Source organism: Hyla sarda, chromosome 9 (assembly GCF_029499605.1).
Source record: "Hyla sarda isolate aHylSar1 chromosome 9, aHylSar1.hap1, whole genome shotgun sequence".
NCBI lineage: Eukaryota > Metazoa > Chordata > Amphibia > Anura > Hylidae > Hyla > Hyla sarda.
The window spans coordinates 26,659,873-26,682,229 of NC_079197.1; the positions used below are offsets into that span (position 1 = coordinate 26,659,873).

At 46.7% G+C, this 22,357-nt stretch overlaps 1 protein-coding gene across 6 annotated transcripts in view; it reads left to right on the forward strand.

The window, feature by feature from the left end:
* Positions 1-22,078, forward strand: part of PLXNB3 (plexin B3) — a 137,411-nt gene extending 115,333 nt beyond the window's left edge. For 5 of the 6 annotated variants that reach the window (XM_056539957.1, XM_056539959.1, XM_056539960.1 and 2 more), the window contains exons 20-35: positions 4,427-4,585; positions 4,706-4,854; positions 6,870-6,970; positions 7,064-7,281; positions 7,696-7,874; positions 8,117-8,183; positions 9,262-9,568; positions 11,301-11,404; positions 12,997-13,084; positions 13,174-13,340; positions 13,418-13,578; positions 16,970-17,117; positions 17,224-17,288; positions 18,659-18,734; positions 19,248-19,322; positions 20,994-22,078. In XM_056539957.1, the coding sequence (XP_056395932.1) occupies positions 4,427-4,585; positions 4,706-4,854; positions 6,870-6,970; positions 7,064-7,281; positions 7,696-7,874; positions 8,117-8,183; positions 9,262-9,568; positions 11,301-11,404; positions 12,997-13,084; positions 13,174-13,340; positions 13,418-13,578; positions 16,970-17,117; positions 17,224-17,288; positions 18,659-18,734; positions 19,248-19,322; positions 20,994-21,098 (2,169 nt within the window). In that variant the 3' untranslated portion in view covers positions 21,099-22,078. The remainder of the gene's footprint in view (positions 1-4,426; positions 4,586-4,705; positions 4,855-6,869; positions 6,971-7,063; positions 7,282-7,695; positions 7,875-8,116; positions 8,184-9,261; positions 9,569-11,300; positions 11,405-12,996; positions 13,085-13,173; positions 13,341-13,417; positions 13,579-16,969; positions 17,118-17,223; positions 17,289-18,658; positions 18,735-19,247; positions 19,323-20,993) is intronic. The other variant, XR_008847883.1, reaches the window with a different exon arrangement.
* The last annotated feature ends 279 nt before the right edge of the window (positions 22,079-22,357 follow it).

Below are 22,357 nucleotides of genomic sequence, written 5' to 3' on the forward strand. Positions count from 1 at the left end.
ATTCTCATTCCCCTGGTGAACTGGGGGACGAGGCTTCCGAGTCGGCATCTGACTCAGAGGACCACCCGGACTCAGTTGCAATGGTGAACTCTTTGGTGACAGCCCTAAAAGACACCTTTCACTTATAGGACCCAGGATCGTCGGATGTCAATCCAGGAGTATCCTTTCATCGTGCTAAGCCAGCACCTCAGAAGTTCAGCTCTCACACTGACTTTGACGACATTCTGGAAACCGCATGGAAACATCCAGACAAGAGGTTCCCGGGAATCAAGACAATTCAAGAACGTTATCCATTTGACAAGGTCTTTGTCACTAAGGTGGTTTCCCCTCCCTCAGTGGATCCACCAATTTCCCAGATCAATAAGGCGACTGACTACACTGCCTCTTGCAGATGCCGTTGCCTTCAAAGATCCTACGAACAAGAAGGTAGAATCCTTAGCGAAGTTTGCCACTGAAGCGGCTGGCTCTTCTCTTCTTCCTATCTTCGCCTCGACATGGGTGTCCAAGGGCCTGTCGGAGTGGTGCCTAAAGCTCCGTCAGGATATCTTAGCGGGATCCCCCCCAGAGGATCTATCTGCTTTGGCTCTCCAATGCTCTAAAGCTGGGGATTTTCTGTGCACAGCTTCCATGCAGGCAGCCCGTTGTTCTGCCTTTGCTGTGGGTCACCTAGCGCCTCTCCGCTTTATGTGGCTTAAAGCTTGGAATGCGGATGCCGCTTCCAAAAGATCTCTCACTGAGCTTCCCTTTATGGGTGGCCGTCTTTTTGGCAAACGCCTTGATGAGATTATCTCCGAGGCGACGGGAGGTAAGAGTTCCTTGTTACCTCAAAATAAGGCTTGCCCTACTTCCCAAAGGAAGTCCTTTTCCTTTCGGTTCTTTCGGACCTCCGGCTCCAACAAGGGGTCCGGGCAGGCGCCCTTGAGGGACAAGAAGGCTCCCTGGTTCCGAGCTCGCCTGTCTTGGAAGCCGGACTCCAACCGGTACGGCCATTTTGCGCCCAAATCAGGCAACTGCAAGCCCACTTCTGTATGAAGTGAGGCCCCCACCCGCGGTTTCTTCTCGGGTGGGAGGTTGTCTCTTGCTTTTTCGAGACATTTGGACTTCTCACATTCAAGACTCTTGGGTCAGGGACGTGGTGTCCAACGGTTACCGGATCGAATTTGCAGCCCTTCCGAGGGATCGCTTTTTTCGCCTCGGGCTCCCCGGTCTCCTCCTCTGGCGAAGCAGTTTTGAGCGGCTCTCCAATCTCTGCTTCTCTAGGGGGTTATTGTTCCTGTTCCTCCAGGGGAACGGTTTCGGGGTTTCTATTCAAATCTTTTTGTGGTCCCCAAGAAGGACGGTTCTGTGCATCCAATTTTGGACCTCAAGTGTCTCAACCATCATCTTCTCATCCGCCATTTCCGAATGGAATCTCTCCATTCGGTGGTGGTGTCCCTGGAACAAGGGGAGTTCCTTTCATCGATGGACATCAAGGATGCCTACCTCCATGTGCCAATATTTCCGGGCCATCATCGGTACCTCCGCTTTGCGGTCCCAGAGGGGCACTTTCAATTTGTAGCCCTCCCCTTCGGTCTAGCCACGGCTCCTCGGGTCTTTACAAAGGTCCTTGCACCGGTGATGGGCCTGTTACGGTCGAGGGGAATCTCAGTGATACCCTATCTGAACGAACTTCTCATCAAGGCTCCAACCAGGGCCCAGACTCTGGAGAATCTGGACGTCACTCTCCACACTCTGACTCGCTTCGGGTGGATGGTCAACCAGGACAAGTCAGTCCTCCGTCCTACCCAGTCACTAACCTTCCTGGGACTTCACTTCGACACGGCCTCTGCCCGAATTCGGCTTCCGCCGGACAAACGTCTGGCGCTCTGATCGGGGGTCCGCTCCCTTCGGACCCAGGAATCAGTCTCCATCCGCACTTGTATGGAAGTCCTGGATCGGATGTTGGCAACTATGGAGGCCGTACCTTTTGCCCAGTTTCATTACCGCCCCCTTCAACTGGTGATTCTCTCCCGATGGAACAGGTCTCCTCTGTCCCTCGATCGTCAGATTGTTCTCCCTCACAGGGTCCATCAGTCTCTGCTCTTGTGGCTCTGCTCCCCCCTTCTTCTCCTAGGGCGGTCATTTCTTTCCCTTCACTGGCAGGTTGTTACAACCGATGCCAGCCTGTCAGGCTGGGGCGGTGTGTTTAGGGATTGGACGGTTCAGGGACTCTGGTCTCCCCAGGAGACCCTTCTTCCGATAAACATATTGGAATTACGGGTGATTCTTCTTTGTCTTCTTCATTGGGAGTCCCATCTTCAGTCCAGTACTGTCCGCGTTCAGTCGGACAATGTCACGGCCGTGGCGTACATAAATCGTCAGGGCGGCACTCGCAGCTCGGCAGCCATGGCCGAGGTGACCAAGATTCTCTCCTGGGCGGAGAGCAAGGTTCCGGCCATTTTGGCGATCCACATCCCGGGGGTGCTCAACTGGGAAGCGAACTTCCTCAGTCGATCCTCACCCGACCCCAGCGAGTGGTCTCTACATCCAGAGGTCTTCGCGCACCTCTGCGACCTCTGGGGCATTCCGAACGTGGACCTCTTCGCGTCCCGGCACAATCGGAAGATCTTTCCGTTTGTGTCCAAGTCCCGGGACCCTCAGGCTCTGGCCGTGGACGCCCTAGTGATTCCTTGGGCGGGGTTTGCTCTACCCTATCTGTTCCCTCCTCTTCCGATTCTTCCCAGGGTGCTGAGGAAGCTCAAGGCAGAGTGCGTCCCCGCCATTCTGGTAGCTCCAGATTGGCCCTGAAGGTCGTGGTACGCTGACGTAGTCAGGCTCCTGGACGACACTCCACTGCGCCTTCCGCTCCGTCCGGACCTGCTCTCTCAGGGTCCTCTTTGCCACCCCAATTTACAGTCGCTGCATTTGACGGCGTGGCGATTGAGACCGCGGTTTTGAATGACTCTTCCCAAGTCATTCGCACCATGCTCAAGGCTCGTAAGCCCTCCTCTGCAAGGATTTACGACCGTACTTGGAGGTCTTATTTTCGTTGGTGTGAAGCACAGGACTTCTCCCCGGTGACCTTCTCTGTTCCCTGTCTTCTCTCCTTTTTGCAGTCGGGGTTGGAACTGGGGTTGTCTCTCAGTTCCTTTAAGGGTCAGGTTTCGGCCCTTACTGTTCTTTTCCAGCGGCCCCTAGCTTCTAATCCTCATGTCCGGACCTTCCAGCAAGGAGTGGCGCACGCTGTTCCTCCTTATCGGTCTCCCTCTCCTCCTTGGGACTTGAATTTGGTTCTGAGTGCCCTCCAGGGTGCACCCTTTGAGCCCCTTAGAGAGGTGTCTCTCCGCCTCCTTTCTTGGAAAGTGGTGTTTCTGGTGGCTATCACCTCCATCCGGAGGGTGTCTGAATTGGCAGCCCTTTCCTGCCGTTCTCCGTTTCTGGTGATCCACCAGGACAAGGTTGTTTTCCGGCCAGACCCTTCCTTTTTACCTAAGGTGGTCTCTGCCTTTCATCTCAATGAGGATATTGTCCTCCCGTCATTTTGCCCAACTCCTTCTTATCCTAGGGAGCACTTACTGCACAAGCTGGACATGGTTCGGGCTGTTCGGTCTTATCTCTCCATCACTTCTTCGTTTCTTCAGTGTGATTCCTTTTTCGTCCTTACGGAAGGTCGTCGCAAGGAACAACCTGCTTCCAAGGCCACCATTTCTAGGTGGATTCGGTCCGCCATTTCGGAAGCCTATCGCTGTAGGAAATATTCCTCCTTTCAGGGTTGTGGCTCATTCCACGCGTTCTGTTGGGGCATCCTGGGCTCTCCAGAATAGAGCCTCGGCCTCGCAGATTTGCAAGGCGGCTACCTGGTCATCTTTGCACACTTTCTTGAGGTTTTACCGGGTTCATACTTTCGCATCGGCTGATGCTAACCTGGGGCAGAAAGTGTTGCAGGTGGCAGTGGATCAGCCGTCTGCCCACCCAAGGGACGGCTTTGGTACGTCCCACTGTCTGTGTCCCCCAATGGAGCCGATAGAGGAAAGGAGATTTTGTAACACTTAACGTAAAATCTCTTTCTCGAAGGATCCATTGGGGGACACAGCTCCCACCCTTTTTGGGTTTTTTCCTTGGTTCTCTGTCCGAGGGTGTGTTCAGTTATGTTTTTTCTTCTGGTTCTCGGAAAGTTTTGGGGTTTTCTTTGACCTATTGGTCTCCTCTTATTGCTCTGAAACTTAAACTGACTAGGTCAGAGCCTGAAGGCGGGTATATCCTGCTGGAAGGAGCTGACTTTTTTTTTTATCATCATAGTGTCACACCTCCTAGAGACAGCAAGATACACCCACTGTCTGTGTCCCCCAATGGATCTTTCGAGAAAGAGATTTTACTGTAAATGTTACAAAAAATCTCCTTTTTGCTGTATTCATGACTTGTATATATATATATATTTTTTTTAAAGGGTGAAGGCCTGGATTTTGGTATAAGCAAGCAAGAAGTTCAAGCGATGATTGGAAATGGTGTTTGTACCGTGAAAACTCTCACCCACAACCACTTGTACTGCGAACCGCCTCTTACTTCCCCGCAGCCAGTCGACTCTGCTGTTCTACCAGAGTTTGTGGTTAGTAATCTTAAAGGAATCACAATGTGTTGTAAACATATTGTTATGTCTCCCCCCATACTCCCCTTATATACGTGACCCTTCCAGAAATTCATCAACCTTATACTTTCCTTTACTTAGGTGCGCATGGGAAATCTCCATTTCAACCTAGGACAAGTGAAATATGACGTGGAGGGACAGTCTAGTTTCCCTAAAGAAGCCAAAATTGGCATTGGAGTTGGAGCTGCCCTGCTCATCCCGGTCGTACTAGTAATCATCTTCATGTACATGTACGATTGAAAATTTAATTGTTCGTTGTAAACTGTATTTTCCACTTCGTCATAAGATGATGGCCTTTGTTGTCTTAAAATGCACCGGTCATTTGAAAAAAAAAACTTTTTATAAAATGTAGATTATATTATTTGTATATTTGTAATATACATTGATTAGAACATGTGTGTATTTTTGGGTGAAAAAAATACTGACTTGTCCCTGAAGCTATTGCCTGTGTGTCTCTGTGCAGAGACAAAATACAGGACATCTGGGAAGGACAAGCATGGCTCTTTGCATTGAGGACAAGCGGGGCTCTGTGCAGTGAGGACAAGCGGGGCTCTGTGCAGTGAGGACAAGCAGGGCTGCTTGTCCTTAATGCACAGAGCCCTGCTGGTCCTCGGTGTACAGAGCCCTGCTTGTCCTCGGTGTACAGAGCCCTGCTTGTCCTCGGTGTACAGAGCCCTGCTTGTCCTCGGTGTACAGAGCCCTGCTTGTCCTCGGTGTACAGAGCCCTGCTTGTCCTCGGTGTACAGAGCCCTGCTTGTCCTCGGTGTACAGAGCCCTGCTTGTCCTCGGTGTACAGAGCCCTGCTTGTCCTCGGTGTACAGAGCCCTGCTTGTCCTCGGTTTACAGAGCCCCGCTTGTCCTCGGTTTACAGAGCCCCGCTTGTCCTCGGTGCACAGAGCCCCGCTTGTCCTCGGTGCACAGAGCCCCGCTTGTCCTTAATGCACAGAGCCCTGCTGGTCCTCGGTGTACAGAGCCCCGCTTGTCCTCGGTGTACAGAGCCCCGCTTGACCTCGGTGTACAGAGCCCCGCTTGACCTCGGTGTACAGAGCCCCGCTTGTCCTCGGTGTACAGAGCCCCGCTTGTCCTCGGTGTACAGAGCCCCGCTTGTCCTCGGTGTACAGAGCCCCGCTTGTCCTCGGTGTACAGAGCCCCGCTTGTCCTCGGTGTACAGAGCCCCGCTTGTCCTCGGTGTACAGAGCCCCGCTTGTCCTCGGTGTACAGAGCCCCGCTTGTCCTCGGTGCACAGAGCCCCGCTTGTCCTCGGTGCACAGAGCCCCGCTTGTCCTTAATGCACAGAGCCCCGCTGGTCCTCGGTGTACAGAGCCCCGCTGGTCCTCGGTGTACAGAGCCCCGCTTGTCCTCGGTGTACAGAGCCCCGCTTGTCCTCGGTGTACAGAGCCCCGCTTGTCCTCGGTGTACAGAGCCCCGCTTGTCCTCGGTGTACAGAGCCCCGCTTGTCCTCGGTGTACAGAGCCCCGCTTGTCCTCGGTGAACAGAGCCCCGCTTGTCCTCGGTGAACAGAGCCCCGCTTGTCCTCGGTGCACAGAGCCCCGCTTGTCCTCGGTGCACAGAGCCCCGCTTGTCCTCGGTGCACAGAGCCCCGCTTGTCCTCGGTGCACAGAGCCCCGCTTGTCCTCGGTGCACAGAGCCCCGCTTGTCCTCGGTGCACAGAGCCCCGCTTGTCCTCGGTGCCCAGAGCCCCGCTTGTCCTCGGTGCCCAGAGCCCCGCTTGTCCTCGGTGCCCAGAGCCCCGCTTGTCCTCGGTGCCCAGAGCCCCGCTTGTCCTCGGTGCCCAGAGCCCCGCTTGTCCTCGGTGCCCAGAGCCCCGCTTGTCCTCGGTGCCCAGAGCCCCGCTTGTCCTCGGTGCCCAGAGCCCCGCTTGTCCTCGGTGCCCAGAGCCCCGCTTGTCCTCGGTGTACAGAGCCCCGCTTGTCCTCCCACACTTCCTGTATTTTGGCTCTGCACAGGCAATAACTTGAGGGACAAAACAGCATTTTTTTGTCATCCCAAAATATACGTATATTACAAATATATATAACGTCATTACCTGCATTATATAAAACATTTTTGCAAATGCCAGGTACACTAGCACTGGGGTCTTATTCTGACCAAGGGGACAGAAACTGATGTGAGTTCTGTTCTCTGTACAGCGCAGTGGAATATGTCAGTGCTATAAAAGCCATGGAAACTAAACATAACTATTTCAGATTTGCGGGGTAACTCGTGAGCATTTGTTTTGTTACAGGCGACAGAGCAAAAAAGCAAAGAGGGATTACGAGAAGGTCCTTGTCCAACTAGAGAACCTGGAGACCAGTGTGGGTGACCAGTGCAGAAAGGAATTTACTGGTATGGTCCCATTGTTCGCTTTTTTTTTTTTTTTTTTTCCCATTCGCGTTAGGATTTTTATTAACAAGCTCAGATGTTTTTCCATTTTTCCAGATTTGATGACAGAAATGATGGATCTTACTAGTGACATTGAAGGCTCCGGCATTCCATTCTTGGACTATACAACGTACACTGAAAAGATATTCTTCCCCGGAGACACCGTCTCACCGCTCCGGAAGAGCCTGGATGTCCCAGAGTCCAGACGCAGCACTGTGGAACAAGGCCTTACCCAGCTCTCCAACCTGCTCAACAATAAGCTTTTCCTTACCAAGGTACTGTCCGCTGTTATCCCAGTTGACATCTTGAAAAAGGGTTGTCTGGTGAAATATATCTTATCCCCTATCCACAGGATCTGATCACAGTAGTTGGACCCCCATGATCTCTGAAATGGGACCCCATCTTTCAGAGAGGAGCATGCGCTGTAGATGGCATGCGCTCCATTCATTTGTATCGAAGAGGGCCGAAAATATCAGATTACAGCACTCGGATATCTCTGGCGCCCCTATAGAGAATAAATGGTGCTGTAGACAGCACACACCGCTCTCAGAGAATCATGGTCCAGGGGGGTCCGACTGCTGGGATCAGATACTTTTTCCCGATCCTGTGGCCAGGGGATAAGATATTTTTCACCTTTTAAACAATAAGTTGTTAAATTGATATTAAAAATGTAAAACCTTTTACCCAAGCTGATTGAAACACTGGATGCCCAAGTCACCTTATCGCAACGGGACCGCTGTCATGCCGCCTCCTTGCTCACTGTAGCTCTGCATGGTAAACTGGAGTATCTGACTGATGTCATGAAGACCCTGCTGTGTAACCTGATAGACCAATGTGTGGCCAAGAATCCCAAACTTTTGCTTCGCAGGTAAATGTTGCACTAAGCATCAGATCCGAGGGCTCCAAACTGTGGAGCTTCAGCTGCTGCCAAACTACAACTCACAGCATGCCCGGACAGCCGTTGGCTGTCCGGGCAAGCTGGGAGTTGTAGTTTGGCAGCAGCTGGAGCTCCACAGTTTGAAGATAATTAATATAGATAGATGTTACTTGTAAACAACAATTTCTATTATGCTCCCCCCCCCCCCCCCCTTTTTTTTTTTCTGTTATCAGGACAGAAACCATAGTGGAGAAACTGCTGACCAACTGGATGTCCATCTGTCTGCACTCTTTCCTTCGGGTTAGTATTCATATGTTTAAAGGGGTTATCCAGGAAAAAACTTTTTTTTTTTTATACATATATATATATCAACTGGCTCCAGAAAGTTAAACAGATTTGTAAATTACTTCTATTAAAAAATCCTAATCCTTTCAGTACTTATGAGCTGATGAAGTTGAGTTGTTCTTTTGTGTCTAAGTGCTCTCTGATGACACCTGTCTCGGGAACCGCCCAGTTTAGAAGCAAATCCCCATAGCAAACCTCTTCTAGCACTGATGCCAGACTAAAAACAACAACTCAACTTCAGCAGCTGATAATTATTGGGAGGATTAAGATTTTTTAATAGAAGTAATTTACAAATCTTTTTAACTTTCTGGAGCCAGTTGATATAAAAAAAAAGGGTTTTCCTGGAATACCCCTTTAATGATCTTGGCATTGCCAGAGGTTCCTGAAGTTATGTCATAATGTTCTAAGATGGAAAAACATCCTTAATAATAGTTTGTTATACTAACAGACCTGACATTAACGGTAAAGGGTTCATAAAGTAAAATCGTCCCTTCTTAAGGGAGCGGCCATGTTGTTGAAGATTTCTCAATTCTGAAATCTGCAATATTTGCTTTTCCTGAAGACAGGTTCCCCAGCTCTCAAATCTCATATACTTGGGGTGCCCCAGTATCAAGATCTGAGGTATTTGTTTAGCCTCCAGACAACACAAAAGTGTAGGAAATAAAATAGTATTGGAGATGTAAAAATATATTTAGTCTTCGTTACCCAACATTTTATTCTCTTTGGCTCTTTTTATGGTATTAAGGGGGTTATCCAGCTATTAAAAATGTAGTCCCTATCCCCACATTGGGTCTTGACTCTTCTATTATACTTGTGTCAGCAGCGACCGTCTGCTCAGTCACTGGCAGCAATGGTGTCCCGCCTCAGTCGGTAATTGGCTGATCGGGCTGTCACTGCCGAGATAAGTATGTCTCAGAAGGTGGGGGCCGGAGGGTTCACCAGGAAGAGTCAGGCCCTGTCCTGTGGTATGGGATAAGTTTTTAATAGCTTGATAACACCTTTTACATCCCATTTGTCTTTTGTTTTCATTCAGGAGGCGGCGGCGGAGCCTTTGTACAAGTTATACCGCGCCATAATGTATCAGGTAGATAAAGGTCCAGTGGACGCGGTGACTGGTAAAGCTAAGCGCACTCTGAATGATGGACGGCTCTTGAGGGAAGACATTGAGTGTCGTTCGATGACCCTAACGGTTATAGTGAAGAATGGGGCAGAAGTGCAGCGGGTTCCAGTCAAAGTGCTGGACACGGACACCATCACACAGGTTAAAATGAAGATTCTGAATCATGTTTACAAAGGGACGCCATTCTCCCAGCGACCTCCTGTGCACACGCTTGACCTGGGTAAGGCCTACAGGGATATATGCATTCTTACACCCCTTTCATATTATAAGAATATGTTTATCTATGTTAGAAAAACTAGCGATACAGATATCTAAGACTGCATTCACATCATGGTTAGTGACCCGCGCACCTTCTCATTCACTTATATGAGCCGACGGGAGTCAGATAGTGACACCGGCCAGCTCATTTTTTGCCATTATCTGGTTTTCTGACCTGACTTAAAACCGAGGTATTCTACGGTTTTAGGTCCGGTCACAAAACCGGATACAGAGCAAAAATGAGCCGACCGTAGTCATTGTCTGACTCCGGTCACCATACCTGGTCAAGACCAGTATATGGAGGGTTAACTTAGTTAATTTATTCCAATAGATTCCCCTTGGGGTAATCCAATAATACCCTAATTTCACATATACTTGTTTTATAAAATTCCCACATGCTTTATTAATTTTCTACACAGTTAAAAACCATTAGTGCTGTATACCCTTATTGCATTAAAGGGGTTATCCAGGGAAAAACTTTTTTTTCTATATCAACTGGCTCCAGAAAGTTAAATAGATTTGTAAATTACTTCTATTAAAAAATCTTAATCCTTTCAGTGCTTATGAGCTGATGAAGTTGAGTTGTTCTTTTCTGTCTAAGTGCTCTCTGATGACACCTGTCTCGGGAACCGCCCAGTTTAGAAGCAAATCCCCATAGCAAACCTCTTCTACTCTGTGCAGTTCCCGAGACAAGCAGAGATGTCAGCAGAGAGCACTGTTGCCAGACAGAAAACAGCAACTCAACTTCAGCAGCTGATAATTATTGAAAGGATTAAGATTTTTTAATAGAAGTAATTTACAAATCTGTTTAACTTTCTGGAGCCAGTTGATATAAAAAAAAAAAAAATACCCCTTTAATGGTTTGAGAATCTTTTTCACAGAGAACTCGGTTGATTGTGCTATCTTTCTTGCAAAGAGAGACTGAGTGTGCCTGCAGGTCACATTCAATTGTATTCAGGGTAACAGCACTATTCTTATTAAAAAATCCTACTCTGCCTCCCCTCGACATGTTATCAAGAGGTGGCGGGCCTCTGATGTCAGATGGTCCAAAATTCTGGTGCTGTGTCCTATTTCAGACTGTTGCAACAGATGTAACCCAGCTTGTGGCATCTGACATTCCCATCCAGGATGGTGCCGGATCACCATACCTGACATATGTAAACCCAGCCATACCTACATATCACCTGCCGCTGATGGATAGCTTTTCATACTTTAACCAGGAACAAGTACATAGGCTATGTGTATTGACCATGTTACTATCAAATAGGGACCTAAAGGGATTGTCTGGTTAAGGAAACACATATCCTAATAGGTATTTCTGAGTTAATAGAAGGTGCCCATATATTTAGGACCCTCCTATATTACCCAGAAAGCGTCTGCAAAGGGCATTTCCCTACCTGGTTTGGACCACTCATGTCTTGCAAATATAACACCACAACATTAGTCAGTCCGCTCATTACTGGGATGGAATCTGATAAAAAAAAAAAAAATAAAGCTACCCCCCCCCCAAACCCCGTCCCCTCCCCCACCCCCCACCGCCGCCCCAAATTTGCATTTAGTTGGCATGTTCAGCAATATACCCTGGGCTTAGCTACTAATTGTTGCCAAATTCTCTAGAATCTTTATATTCTTATAGAAAAATGGCAGCGGTTCCCATAAAGTTGCAGAGTGTAATGTTATTTATTTCTCCACAGAGTGGCGCTCCGGTCAGGCAGGCCATTTGACTCTCTCAGACGAGGACTTGACGTCATTGGTTCAGGGTCATTGGAAGAGACTGAATACCTTGAACCATTATAAGGTAAGGGTTTAAGTGTCCAGGACTCTGAAAAAAACAGCCAGTTGTTTTGCGCTATTTGCGTTGCTCCCATAGATGCTTTATAGGAGTTGGGGAAGTAACATAGCAATGCAATGATACTGTATCCCAGTGTTTCCCAACCAGGGGGCCTTCAGCTGTTGCAAAACTACAACTTCCAGCTAAAATAAATAGTTAAATCTAAGGCATTCATGTGTTTGAATCTAGGAAGATCATGGTGGGAGGCTCAGTCTCTCTATCCCACTCTCCCCAGACGGTGGTTTAGTATGTTATAAACCACTAGTTATGGCCATGTTTCCCATCCTGGGAGCCTCCAGCTGTTTAAAAAAAAAAATATATATACAATTCCCAGCATGCCCAGGCAGCCTTTGGCTTGTTCTGCTTTGCTTCTATGTATACCAGTGTTTCCCAACCAGTGTGCCTCCAGCTGTTGCAAAACTACAACTCTCAGCATGCCCGGACAGCCTTTGGCTTGTTCTGCTTTGCTTCTATGTATACAAGTGTTTCCCAACCAGGGTGCCTCCAGCTGTTGCAAAACTACAACTCTCAGCATGCCTGGACAGCCTTTGGCTTGTTCTGCTTTGCTTCTATGTATACCAGTGTTTCCCAACCAGGGTGCCTCCAGCTGTTGCAAAACTACAACTCTCAGCATGCCCGGACAGCCTTTGGCTTGTTCTGCTTTGCTTCTATGTATACCAGTGTTTCCCAACCACGGTGCCTCCAGCTGTTGCAAAACTACAACTCTCAGCATGCCCGGACAGCCTTTGGCTTGTTCTGCTTTGCTTCTATGTATACCAGTGTTTCCCAACCAGTGTGCCTCCAGCTGTGGCAAAACTACAACTCTCAGCATGCCCGGACAGCCTTTGGCTTGTTCTGCTTTGCTTCTATGTATACCAGTGTTTCCCAACCAGTGTGCCTCCAGCTGTTGCAAAACTACAACTCTCAGCATGCCCGGACAGCCTTTGGCTTGTTCTGCTTTGCTTCTATGTATACAAGTGTTTCCCAACCAGGGTGCCTCCAGCTGTTGCAAAACTACAACTCTCAGCATGCCTGGACAGCCTTTGGCTTGTTCTGCTTTGCTTCTATGTATACCAGTGTTTCCCAACCAGTGTGCCTCCAGCTGTTGCAAAACTACAACTCTCAGCATGCCCGGACAGCCTTTGGCTTGTTCTGCTTTGCTTCTATGTATACCAGTGTTTCCCAACCAGTGTGCCTCCAGCTGTTGCAAAACTACAACTCTCAGCATGCCCGGACAGCCTTTGGCTGTCCGGGCATGCTGTGAGTTGTAGTTTTGCAACAGCTGGAGGCACACTGGTTGGGCAACACTGCTGTATCCTGTGTATGTGTAAAATGTTTATACCCCTTTAAACTGTATGAATATATGTATGACTGATCGGTAGCAACTTTTCAGAAGGGAGGATTGTCGTTTTTTTTTTTTTTTTTTTTTGTTTTTTTTTTTTATTTATATATTTTATTTATTCTTATAAAAATTTTTTAGCCAACTATTATTTTTTTGCTACATATAAAATATGTGACCGCCGTTCAGACCCAGTTTTACAGTTCTCTCCTTCCAACAGGTGCCAGATGCCGCTACGGTAACTTTAATACCACGGCTACATAATAACCAATGTGAGACGCCAAGCAACAATTATATGGGCGGGGAAAGTGAGTGTTCGCTTCTCATTTGTCTTGCACTCAGGACAGTGTCCGCCTCATGTCGCTCTTCTTATCACTTCTGTTCTTGATCTTAACAGAAACTCCAATGTTGGAAGATGGTGAAGATGGTGGCATCAGGGTATGGCACCTGGTAAAGTCTGTGGAGGAGCCGGAGGTGTGTAAGCAGCGCCGGAGCAGCTTGCGGGAGAGAGAACGCGCCAAAGCCATTCCGGAAATCTACCTAACACGCCTGCTGTATATGAAGGTGAGGCTGATGAACCAGAGGGGATAAAGGTGTATGATGCAACAGCAGAGACTTATATATATCTTTACCTCGCACAGGGAACACTGCACAAATTCGTCGATGACACTTTCCAGGCGATGTTGGGAGTAAACCGACCTGTTCCCATCGCCATCAAATATTTCTTTGATTTTCTGGATGAAATGGCTGAGAAACATGGAATTTTAGATAAAGAGACTGTGCATATCTGGAAGACACACAGGTGGGTGCATTCGTTTTAGGAATAAAATGTATTGCCAGATTTAGGAATAAAACGTTTCTTGTACCCATGGATGTTCCTATTCTTTTATCGTGCAGAGTAGTTTGTCTGGCCGTACAGTCATGGCCGTAAATGTTGGCACCCCAGAAATTTTTCTAGAAAATTAAGTATTTCTCACAGAAAAGGATTGCAGTAACACATGTTTTGCTATACACATGTTTATTCCCTTTTTGTGTATTGGAACTAAACCAAAAAAGGGAGGAAAAAAAGCTAATTGGACATAATGTCACACTAAACTCCAAAAATTGGCTGTACGAAATTATTGGCACCCTTTTAAAATTGTGGAAAAATAAGATTGTGCTTCTCCTTTAAACTCACCTGGGGCAAGTAACTATATAATATATATAAATATATAGCAATATAAAAATAACACCTGAAAGCAGATAAAAAGGAGAGAAGTTCAGTCTTTGCATTGTGTGTCTGTGTGTGCCACACTAAAGCATGGGCAACAGAAAGAGGAGAAGAGAACGGTCTGAGGACTTGAGAACCAGAATTGTGGAAAAATATCAACAATCTCAAGGTTACAAGTCCTTCTCCAGAGATCTAGATTTGCCTTTATCCACAGTGCGCAACATTGTCAAGAAGTTTGCAACCCATGGCACTGTAGCTAATCTCCGTGGGTGTGGACGGAAGAGAAAAATTTATGAAAGGTGTCAACACAGGATAGTCCGGATGGTGGATAAGCAGCCCCAAACAAGTTCCAAAGGTATTCAAGCTTTCCTGCAGGCTCAGGGAGCATCAGTGTCAGCGCAAACTATCTGTCGACATTTAAATGAAATGAAACGCTATGGCAGTAGATCCAGGAGGACCCCACTGCTGACACAGAGACATAAAAAAACAAGACTACATTTTGCCAAAATGAACTTGAGTAACCAAAATCCTTCTGGTAAAACGTCTTGTGGACAGATGAGACTAAGATAGAGCTTTTTGGTAAAGCAGATCATTCTACTGTTTACCGAAAACGGAATGAGGCCTACAAAGAAAAGAACACAGTACCTACAGTGAAATATGGTGGAGGTTCAATGATGTTTTGGGGTTGTGTTGCTGCCTCTGGCACTGGGTTTCTTGAATGTGTACAAGGCATCATGAAATCTGAGGATTTCCAACGGATTTTGGGTCGCACTGTACAGCCCAGTGTCAGAAAGCTGGGTTTGCGTCCGAGATCTTGGGTCTTCCAGCAGGACAGCGACCCCGAACATATGTCAAAAATCACCCAGAAATGGATGGCAACAAAGCGCTGGAGAGTTCTGAAGTGGCAGCAATGAGTCCAGATCTAAATCCCATTGAACACCTGTGGAGAGATCTTAAAATTGCTGTTGGGAAAAGGCGCCTTCCAATAAGAGAGACTTGGAGCAGTTTGCAAAGGAAGAGTGGTCCAACATTCCGGCTGAGAGGTGTAAGAAGCTTATTGATGGTTATAGGAAGCGACTGATTACAGTTATTTTTTTCCAAAGGGTGTGCAACACAGGGTGTGCAATTTTCTAGAAAAATTTCAGAGGTGCCAACATTTATGGCCATGACTGTGTGTGTGTATATATATATTATTCTCTTTGGATATGCTGTTCTTATCTGTCTTCGATATAGATATATATATATATATATATATATATATATATATATATATATATATATAATATGTATTTATATTATTGAGATATATATTATAAATTATTCCCTTATGTAGATATATTAAAGGTTCACACATTGCAGTACTGAAACTTGTACATTTCTACTGCAACTGGCTAAAGTGGCTGTAAATTAAGTGTTCACTGTGATTCTGCAAATGACGCATAATGCACAATTTTTTTACCCTGATTACGCCCTTTCTTGGCAATAATGCACGCAGAAATTATTTGCAGTACCATAACATGTGAGCACGGCCTAAACCGTTTTCAAGTTACGTACCTAATCGTGGTTTTAAAGATCTCTGCTTGCTGTCATTTAGTGTGAACCTTCCTTCATTACTTCTGACCTTCCTTTATTGCTTATAACCTTTCCTGTTTGTGTGATGATCACATAGGTACTTGGCTCTTTTAGGTCTATTCACTCTATTTTCAATGTCCCAATATGCATCTACGCATGCCGCCATATAGTGGCACATTTTGCATACAGGCTGCTATGTTAAAAAAAGAGCATATACTGTGCAGTATATGTTTTTTGCAGACCGCACTATTCCATACAACAGAAAAGTTAGTATGCCTTGACAGTAACTGGGGCTCTGTGGATATGTTTGCCGCATGCGTTGGGAACTTTCCAGACGGACGTGGCAAACGGACGCTGTCAAGGAAATGTATGCTTAAAGGGGTATTCCAGGCAAAAACTTATTATATATATATATATATATATATATATATATATATCAACTGGCTCTGGAAAGTTAAACAGATTTGTAAATTACTTCTATTAAAAAATCTTAATCCTTCCAATAGTTATTAGCTTCTGAAGTTTTCTGTCTAACTGCTCAATGATGATGTCACGTCCCGGGAGCTGTGCATGATGGGAGAATATCCCTTGCATGATGGGAGAATATCCCCATAGGAGCTGGACAGCTCCCGGGACGTGAGTCATCAGAAAGCAGTAAGACAGAAAACAGCAACTCAACTTCAGAAGCTAATAACTATTGGAAGGATTAATATTTTTTAATAGAAGTAATTTACAAACCTGTTTAACTTTCCGGAGCCAGTTGAGATATATATATATATATATATATATATATATATATATATATATATATATATATATATATATAATTTTTTGCCTGGAATACCCCTTTAAAGATCATTACTGTACAGTTGTCATAGCTTTATCAGAGCCGAGCTATACCCAATAAGGCTACACTAAATACCTTGTTTTGTGTCTAGATCAGTGTTTCCCAACCAGTGTTCCTCCAGCTGTTGCAAAACTACAACTCCCAGCATGCCCGGACAGCCTTTGGCTGTCCGGGCATGCTGGAAGTTGTAGTTTTGCAACAGCTGTAGGCTCACTGTTTGCGAAACACTGGTCTAGATGATACAACATGGCTAATTTCTTGTTTAACATGACATGCACTTGTGTATCCATCCCATGGCCAGGACATATTTTTAACCCTTGGAAATAATTAAATAAGGTTCTAGTTTAATGACCGAGATCTTACAAATTGATTCAGAATATTTGTTCAATAAGAGGCTTTCAGTGGCATACAGTTGCCACTAGGGGGAGTAAAAATAATGCAGATTTATTTAGTAAGATATTATTTTTAGATAAAATTGAGGATTCACTAGAGAAAAAAAAAAACATGAAAAAAAACTTGAAAAATACAGTTTTAGTAATGAACCCTCTGTTTGCAATGCTCCAGCCTGATGCTGAGGTTCTGGGTGCTCATACTGAAGAACCCTCAGATGGTCTTTGATATCGAGGTATCGGAGAACGTAGACTCCATCCTATCAGTCATCGCTCAGACCTTCATCGACTCATGTACCGTCTCAGAGCATAAAGTGGGCAGGGTGAGTATAGGAGGATGATGGGTAGAAATGGAAGGAATTTATATGTGTGTGTATGTATATATATTTATATTGGCCCTGAGATGACTTTATTTCTGCTTTATTCTAGGACTCTCCTGTCAATAAATTACTTTATGCTCGTGAGATTCCACGGTACAAGCAACTGGTGGAGAAGTAAGTACATAATCACTTATTGTAGAAGACTAAGGCTGGCCATAGACATTAGACATGTGTTGGCCAGAGCCATCGATTTCATTCCACGATGGCAGATGAGGAGAGAAGGATCAGGCATGTTGGATTTCAGTGGCCTGATCTTTGACAAGTATACAAGTGTTCGTACAGCTCTCGTGTGTACGGCCAGCTTTGGAAGCTATGTTTGATGTCTCCTGTGGGGGGGGGGGGGGTCATTTTACTGGAATGTAAAGTGTGCCCAACAACCTGGTAAATGCCTCGTCACCATATTTGGTCACCAAGTGTAAAGGTAGTCATGAACAAGATGTAGATGTCGGCCGAACAGCGATTCAGTTGCTTTCTTTCTAGATCTACCACATACACGTGAACACTCAGCTCACCCAGGAATCCATGTGTTCTGAATGCGGGGGGGAGGGGGGACGCCTGATTCTTTTCGCTTCCAACTTCAGTTTGTTTGGGGAGAGTCAGGAAGCCCCCAGATTAGATGGTTACCATAACCTGTCACATGTCTGTGAATGGGGGGGGGGGGGGGGGGGGGCTTAAAGGAGTACTGCAGTGTAAGACACTTATCCCCTATCCGCAGGATATGGGATAAGTGTCTGATCACGGGGGTGGTCCGACTGCTGGGCCCTGGCATTGTCCATTGGCATAGCTCTATGGGATAGGTGGGCGCCAATGCTGCATCTCTGTCTCTCCCATAGAGATACATGGAGGCTTTGGCGTCGTGCTGCGGCCGACACACCTGCACGAGAGAGCTGCGGCCCTGTACAGGATAAGTTGCATTACACTGCAGATCTTCTTTAAAGGGGTAATACTGGGAACTGAACTTTTTAGACACATATCCCCTATCCACAGTCAGAACCCCCCCCCCACGATCTCCTGTACGGGGCCCATTCTACTTACCCATCCTTGGAAGCGAAGCGTCCCCCACTTTACTGGATGAACACAAGTGACGACCCGCGTGGCCAATCCCTGTCATAGTAATGTACCGGCTGGTAATTGGGTAAATGGTTTGTCACTTGTGTTCGTCCAGGAAGCGAAGGGCCACTCTACTCTGAGGACAGGAGATCACAGGAGGCCTCAGTGGCTGCACCCCCCGCAATCAGACATATATCCCCTATCTGTGAATAGGGAATAAGTGTCTAAAAAGTTCACTTTCCTGAACTTACCCCTTCAAGTGAGTTCCCTATACGCTGTAAGTGATTGCAGGGGTACAGTTTGACCCCCTTTCAGAGACTCGCCCCCTTGTCCAGACCAGATTTCTTGTTCAGTTGAGAAGACCGCTTCTCCAGAAGATCACTTTTTCAATGGTCATCTCAAAGAGGTTTCACGGTATGACGTTCTATTCACAGGTGCTATGCTGACATCGCAGAGACCACCCCTGCTAGTTACCAGGAAATGAACTCCTCCCTTACAGAGCTATCGGGGGTGAGTAAAGAAAACGTAATATTTACCGTGGAAACGCGGGAGGCCTGGAGATTCAGAGACTTGCGCTGGTGACTGGCGGCCCTAGTTATGGGCATGAATCCAGCGAGGGCAAGATCTGCATTATGTCTTCTCTCCAAGTTTACAGGACTCTGGACACAAGCTGTCTGGTATCTATAGGTTAGAGATGAGCGAACTTACAGTAAATTCGATTCGTCACGAACTTCTCGGCTCGGCAGTTGATGACTTATCCTGCGTAAATTAGTTCAGCCTTCAGGTGCTCCGGTGGGCTGGAAAAGGTGGATACAGTCCTAGGAAAGAGTCTCCTAGGACTGTATCCACCTTTTCCAGCCCACCAGAGCACCTGAAAGCTGAACTAATTTATGCAGGAAAAGTCATCAACTGCCGAGCCGAGAAGTTCGTGACGAATCGGATTTACTGTAAGTTCGCTCATCTCTACTATAGGTATATATGTATAATATCTGTCCTATTGAAGCCATTTTACCTCCTTTTCAGATTCACGCAGATGACCTGAACTCCCTGGTTGCGCTGCATGAACTGTATAACTATATCAACAAGTACTATGATCCGGTGGGTGTGTGTTTTTTTTTATTTCATTGTTGCCTCGAGAGTCTATACCAGTGGTCTCCAATCTGTGGACCACCAGACGTTGCAAAACTACAACTCCCAGCATGCCTGGACAGCCAACGGCTGTCCAGGCATGCTGGGAGTTGTAGTTTTGCAACCACTGTTTGGAGACCACCAATCTATGACAGGCCTAAACACTCTTGAGCTGCCTCGTTCTCTCCTGACAAGCGTGACCTCTTTGTAGCGTGCTTTTGGGTATGGGCCTACAGACCATTGATGTTTGCAATCCCAAGAAACAGATCAGACAGCCCGGATTTAAAAAGATAAGCGTCAATAATTACATCTGGCATCCACTTATCTGTGAAGACCCTCATGCTGCTGACCTTGCGATTTTTGGTGCCAGTCAGCCATCTTGTGTCTATAGCCAGCCTCCCTGCCCTTACACACAGGGGGAGATTTATCGAAACCCGTCCAGAGGAAAAATCGATGAGTTTCCCATAGCAACCAATCAGATCGCTTCTTTCATTTTTGAAAAGGCCTGTGAAAAATGAAAGAAGCGATCTGATTGGTTGCTATGGGCAACTCAGCAACTTTTTCCCTCTGGACAGGTTTTGATAGATCTCCCCCACAGTCCTTGCAGCCCAGGTGAAGAATGTGATCCTTTCCTTTTCTAAAATACGTCCATGTTCGCACTGCGCATTTTTTGTAAAATGTCCATTCGGAAAACACTGGTGGACATTCCACAAATAGCAGAGTATGCTGGCGCTAGGACTGCTTGGAAAATGCGCCTCTTTTATAGTTGGCAACACCATATCAATTCTTTCAGCAGAGACAGGAATCGGAATTTCCGTGACAGGAGCTTCTTGCGAAAATTCGTGCACGAGTCCCATCGAAAACCCATTGGGGAAGATTTATCAAAAATTGTCTAGAGGAAAAGTTGAGCAGTTGCCCATAGCAACCAATCGGATCTCTTCTTTCATTTACAGCAGAGACTCTGATAAACGAGTGAAGCAAAATGATTGGTTGCTATCGGCAACTGGTCAACTTTTCCTTAGCACTGGTTTTTACTCGGAAATGTGAACGTGGCCTAATATGGAAAGAGAGTGTTTTTTTGCATTCTTTGGTGCATGGTACAATTGTCCCTCAACATACGATGGTAAATGGTTAAAGGCAGACCATCGTTTGTTGAAACCATTGTTTGTTGAAACCATTGTTTGTTGAAACCATTGTTTGTTGAAACCATCGTATGTTTGGGATTCGTACCGTGAATCATACTCACATGTCCCCGCCGCTCCGGTCCGTCAGTTCGCCTCTCCACTGATGCCGTATTACTACGTCGCCGCTGCCCTGTGCTGTCGCTATCTGTCGCCGTCATCATGTGTCTGCTCACGCCGCCCCTATTGGACGACGGGGCAGTGTGAGCGGCGACGTGATGATGGCAGCAGAGAGCGATGGCGCAAAAAGGAGTGGCAAAATGCCGGGCCGAAGCGGCGGGGACATGTGTCATTCAGCAGGGCACATTAAACAGCTATCCGGCAGAAGCTGAAGCAGTCGACGCTGCCGGATAGCATCATATGTTGAAACGATCATATGTCGGGGGACCACTGTATATTGTTAGTTATATTGTCATTTCAGGGCGGACCCCACTAACCTTTCTTCCTTCCTCTGAATCAGATCAGCCAAGCTTTGGAGGAGGATCCCAGCGGGCAGAAGATGCAGCTGGCCTATCGCTTACAACAGATCTCTGCTCTGGTGGAAAACAAAGTGACGGATCTATAATAGACGTGGTGTCACATGACTGTCTCCGGCATCCCATAGTGACACCTTATGGGAAAATAGCACGGAGAGGCAGCTGTTGGTCTTCCCACTGGTGAAGTCTTATGTCACTGGATGACACCCATAGACGCTTAAGAACAATTTACATTTCCCCTTTTATAGCACTTTCTTTCCACAATACAGGAGAAATGCCAAGTTCCACCATATCGGTTTGAGCTGCCGTACCCAGAATCCTTTACTGGTTCATCACCAGCCCTGCTGTGCGCTGCCTACCTCAGTGGAATTGTACAAGTGCCTTACGTCTGATTCTTCCTATGGTCTGTCGGGGTCCACCTGTGACCTGTCTTGGTCCATGGAAGGACGACCGTATGCAGCCCTGACCTTGTTCCCTTCGGTTGTTTAGTAAGGAGTTAATAAATAATACACAGTTTGGATGTATATTATAACTATATGGCAGGGAGAGGTGGTAGGTAAAGGTGGCATTGTCCATAGCAACCTATGGGCCACAATGTCTCTGCACAGTTCTCATTCATGTCCCTCAATATACTGTATGCGAGTCCTCTGTGCTTGAGCCAGCCCTGGGGTCACCACTGAATACAGGGCACTATGGGTATAGTACATTGTTTTCCAACCAGTGTGCCTCCAGCTGTTGCAAAAACTACAACTCCCAGCATGCTGGGAGTTGTAGTTTTGCAACAGCTGGAGGCACACTGGTTGGGAAACACTGGTATAGTAAATAGTGGCCATATTGTGTCATTGAGGTGCCAGGGAGAGGATTCAGTGTGATGAGTGCGGTGTCTGGTGGTGGCGCCCCCTTGAGATCACCGCACTGTCTGTCTCCAGAGAGCGTTGTATTGCTTTTGTTTGTTTCTAACTTATGCAAAGCCTGTAAATAGATATAACTATATTTATTGTTCTTTTTATCCAGATTGTTTTTGCAAATAAAATGATTTTTTAGAAAGCGACTTGTCAGATTTTAAGTTTTTCTACATGCAGCCCTTTGATTCCATGGTTTAGATGGGTGGTCTTTTAAATGGCACCTCTCATTAAAACTAATTTTTGCTATTCCACTCAGTATGGTAAATAAAAAATATTTCTAATATACTTTAAAGGGGTACTCCGCCCCTGGCATCTTATCCCCTATCCAAAGGATAGGGGATAAGATGTCAGATCGCCGCGGTCCCGCTGCTGGGGACCCCGGGGATCGCCGCTGCAGCACCCCGCCATCATTACTGCACAGAGCGAGTTCGCTCTGTGCGTAA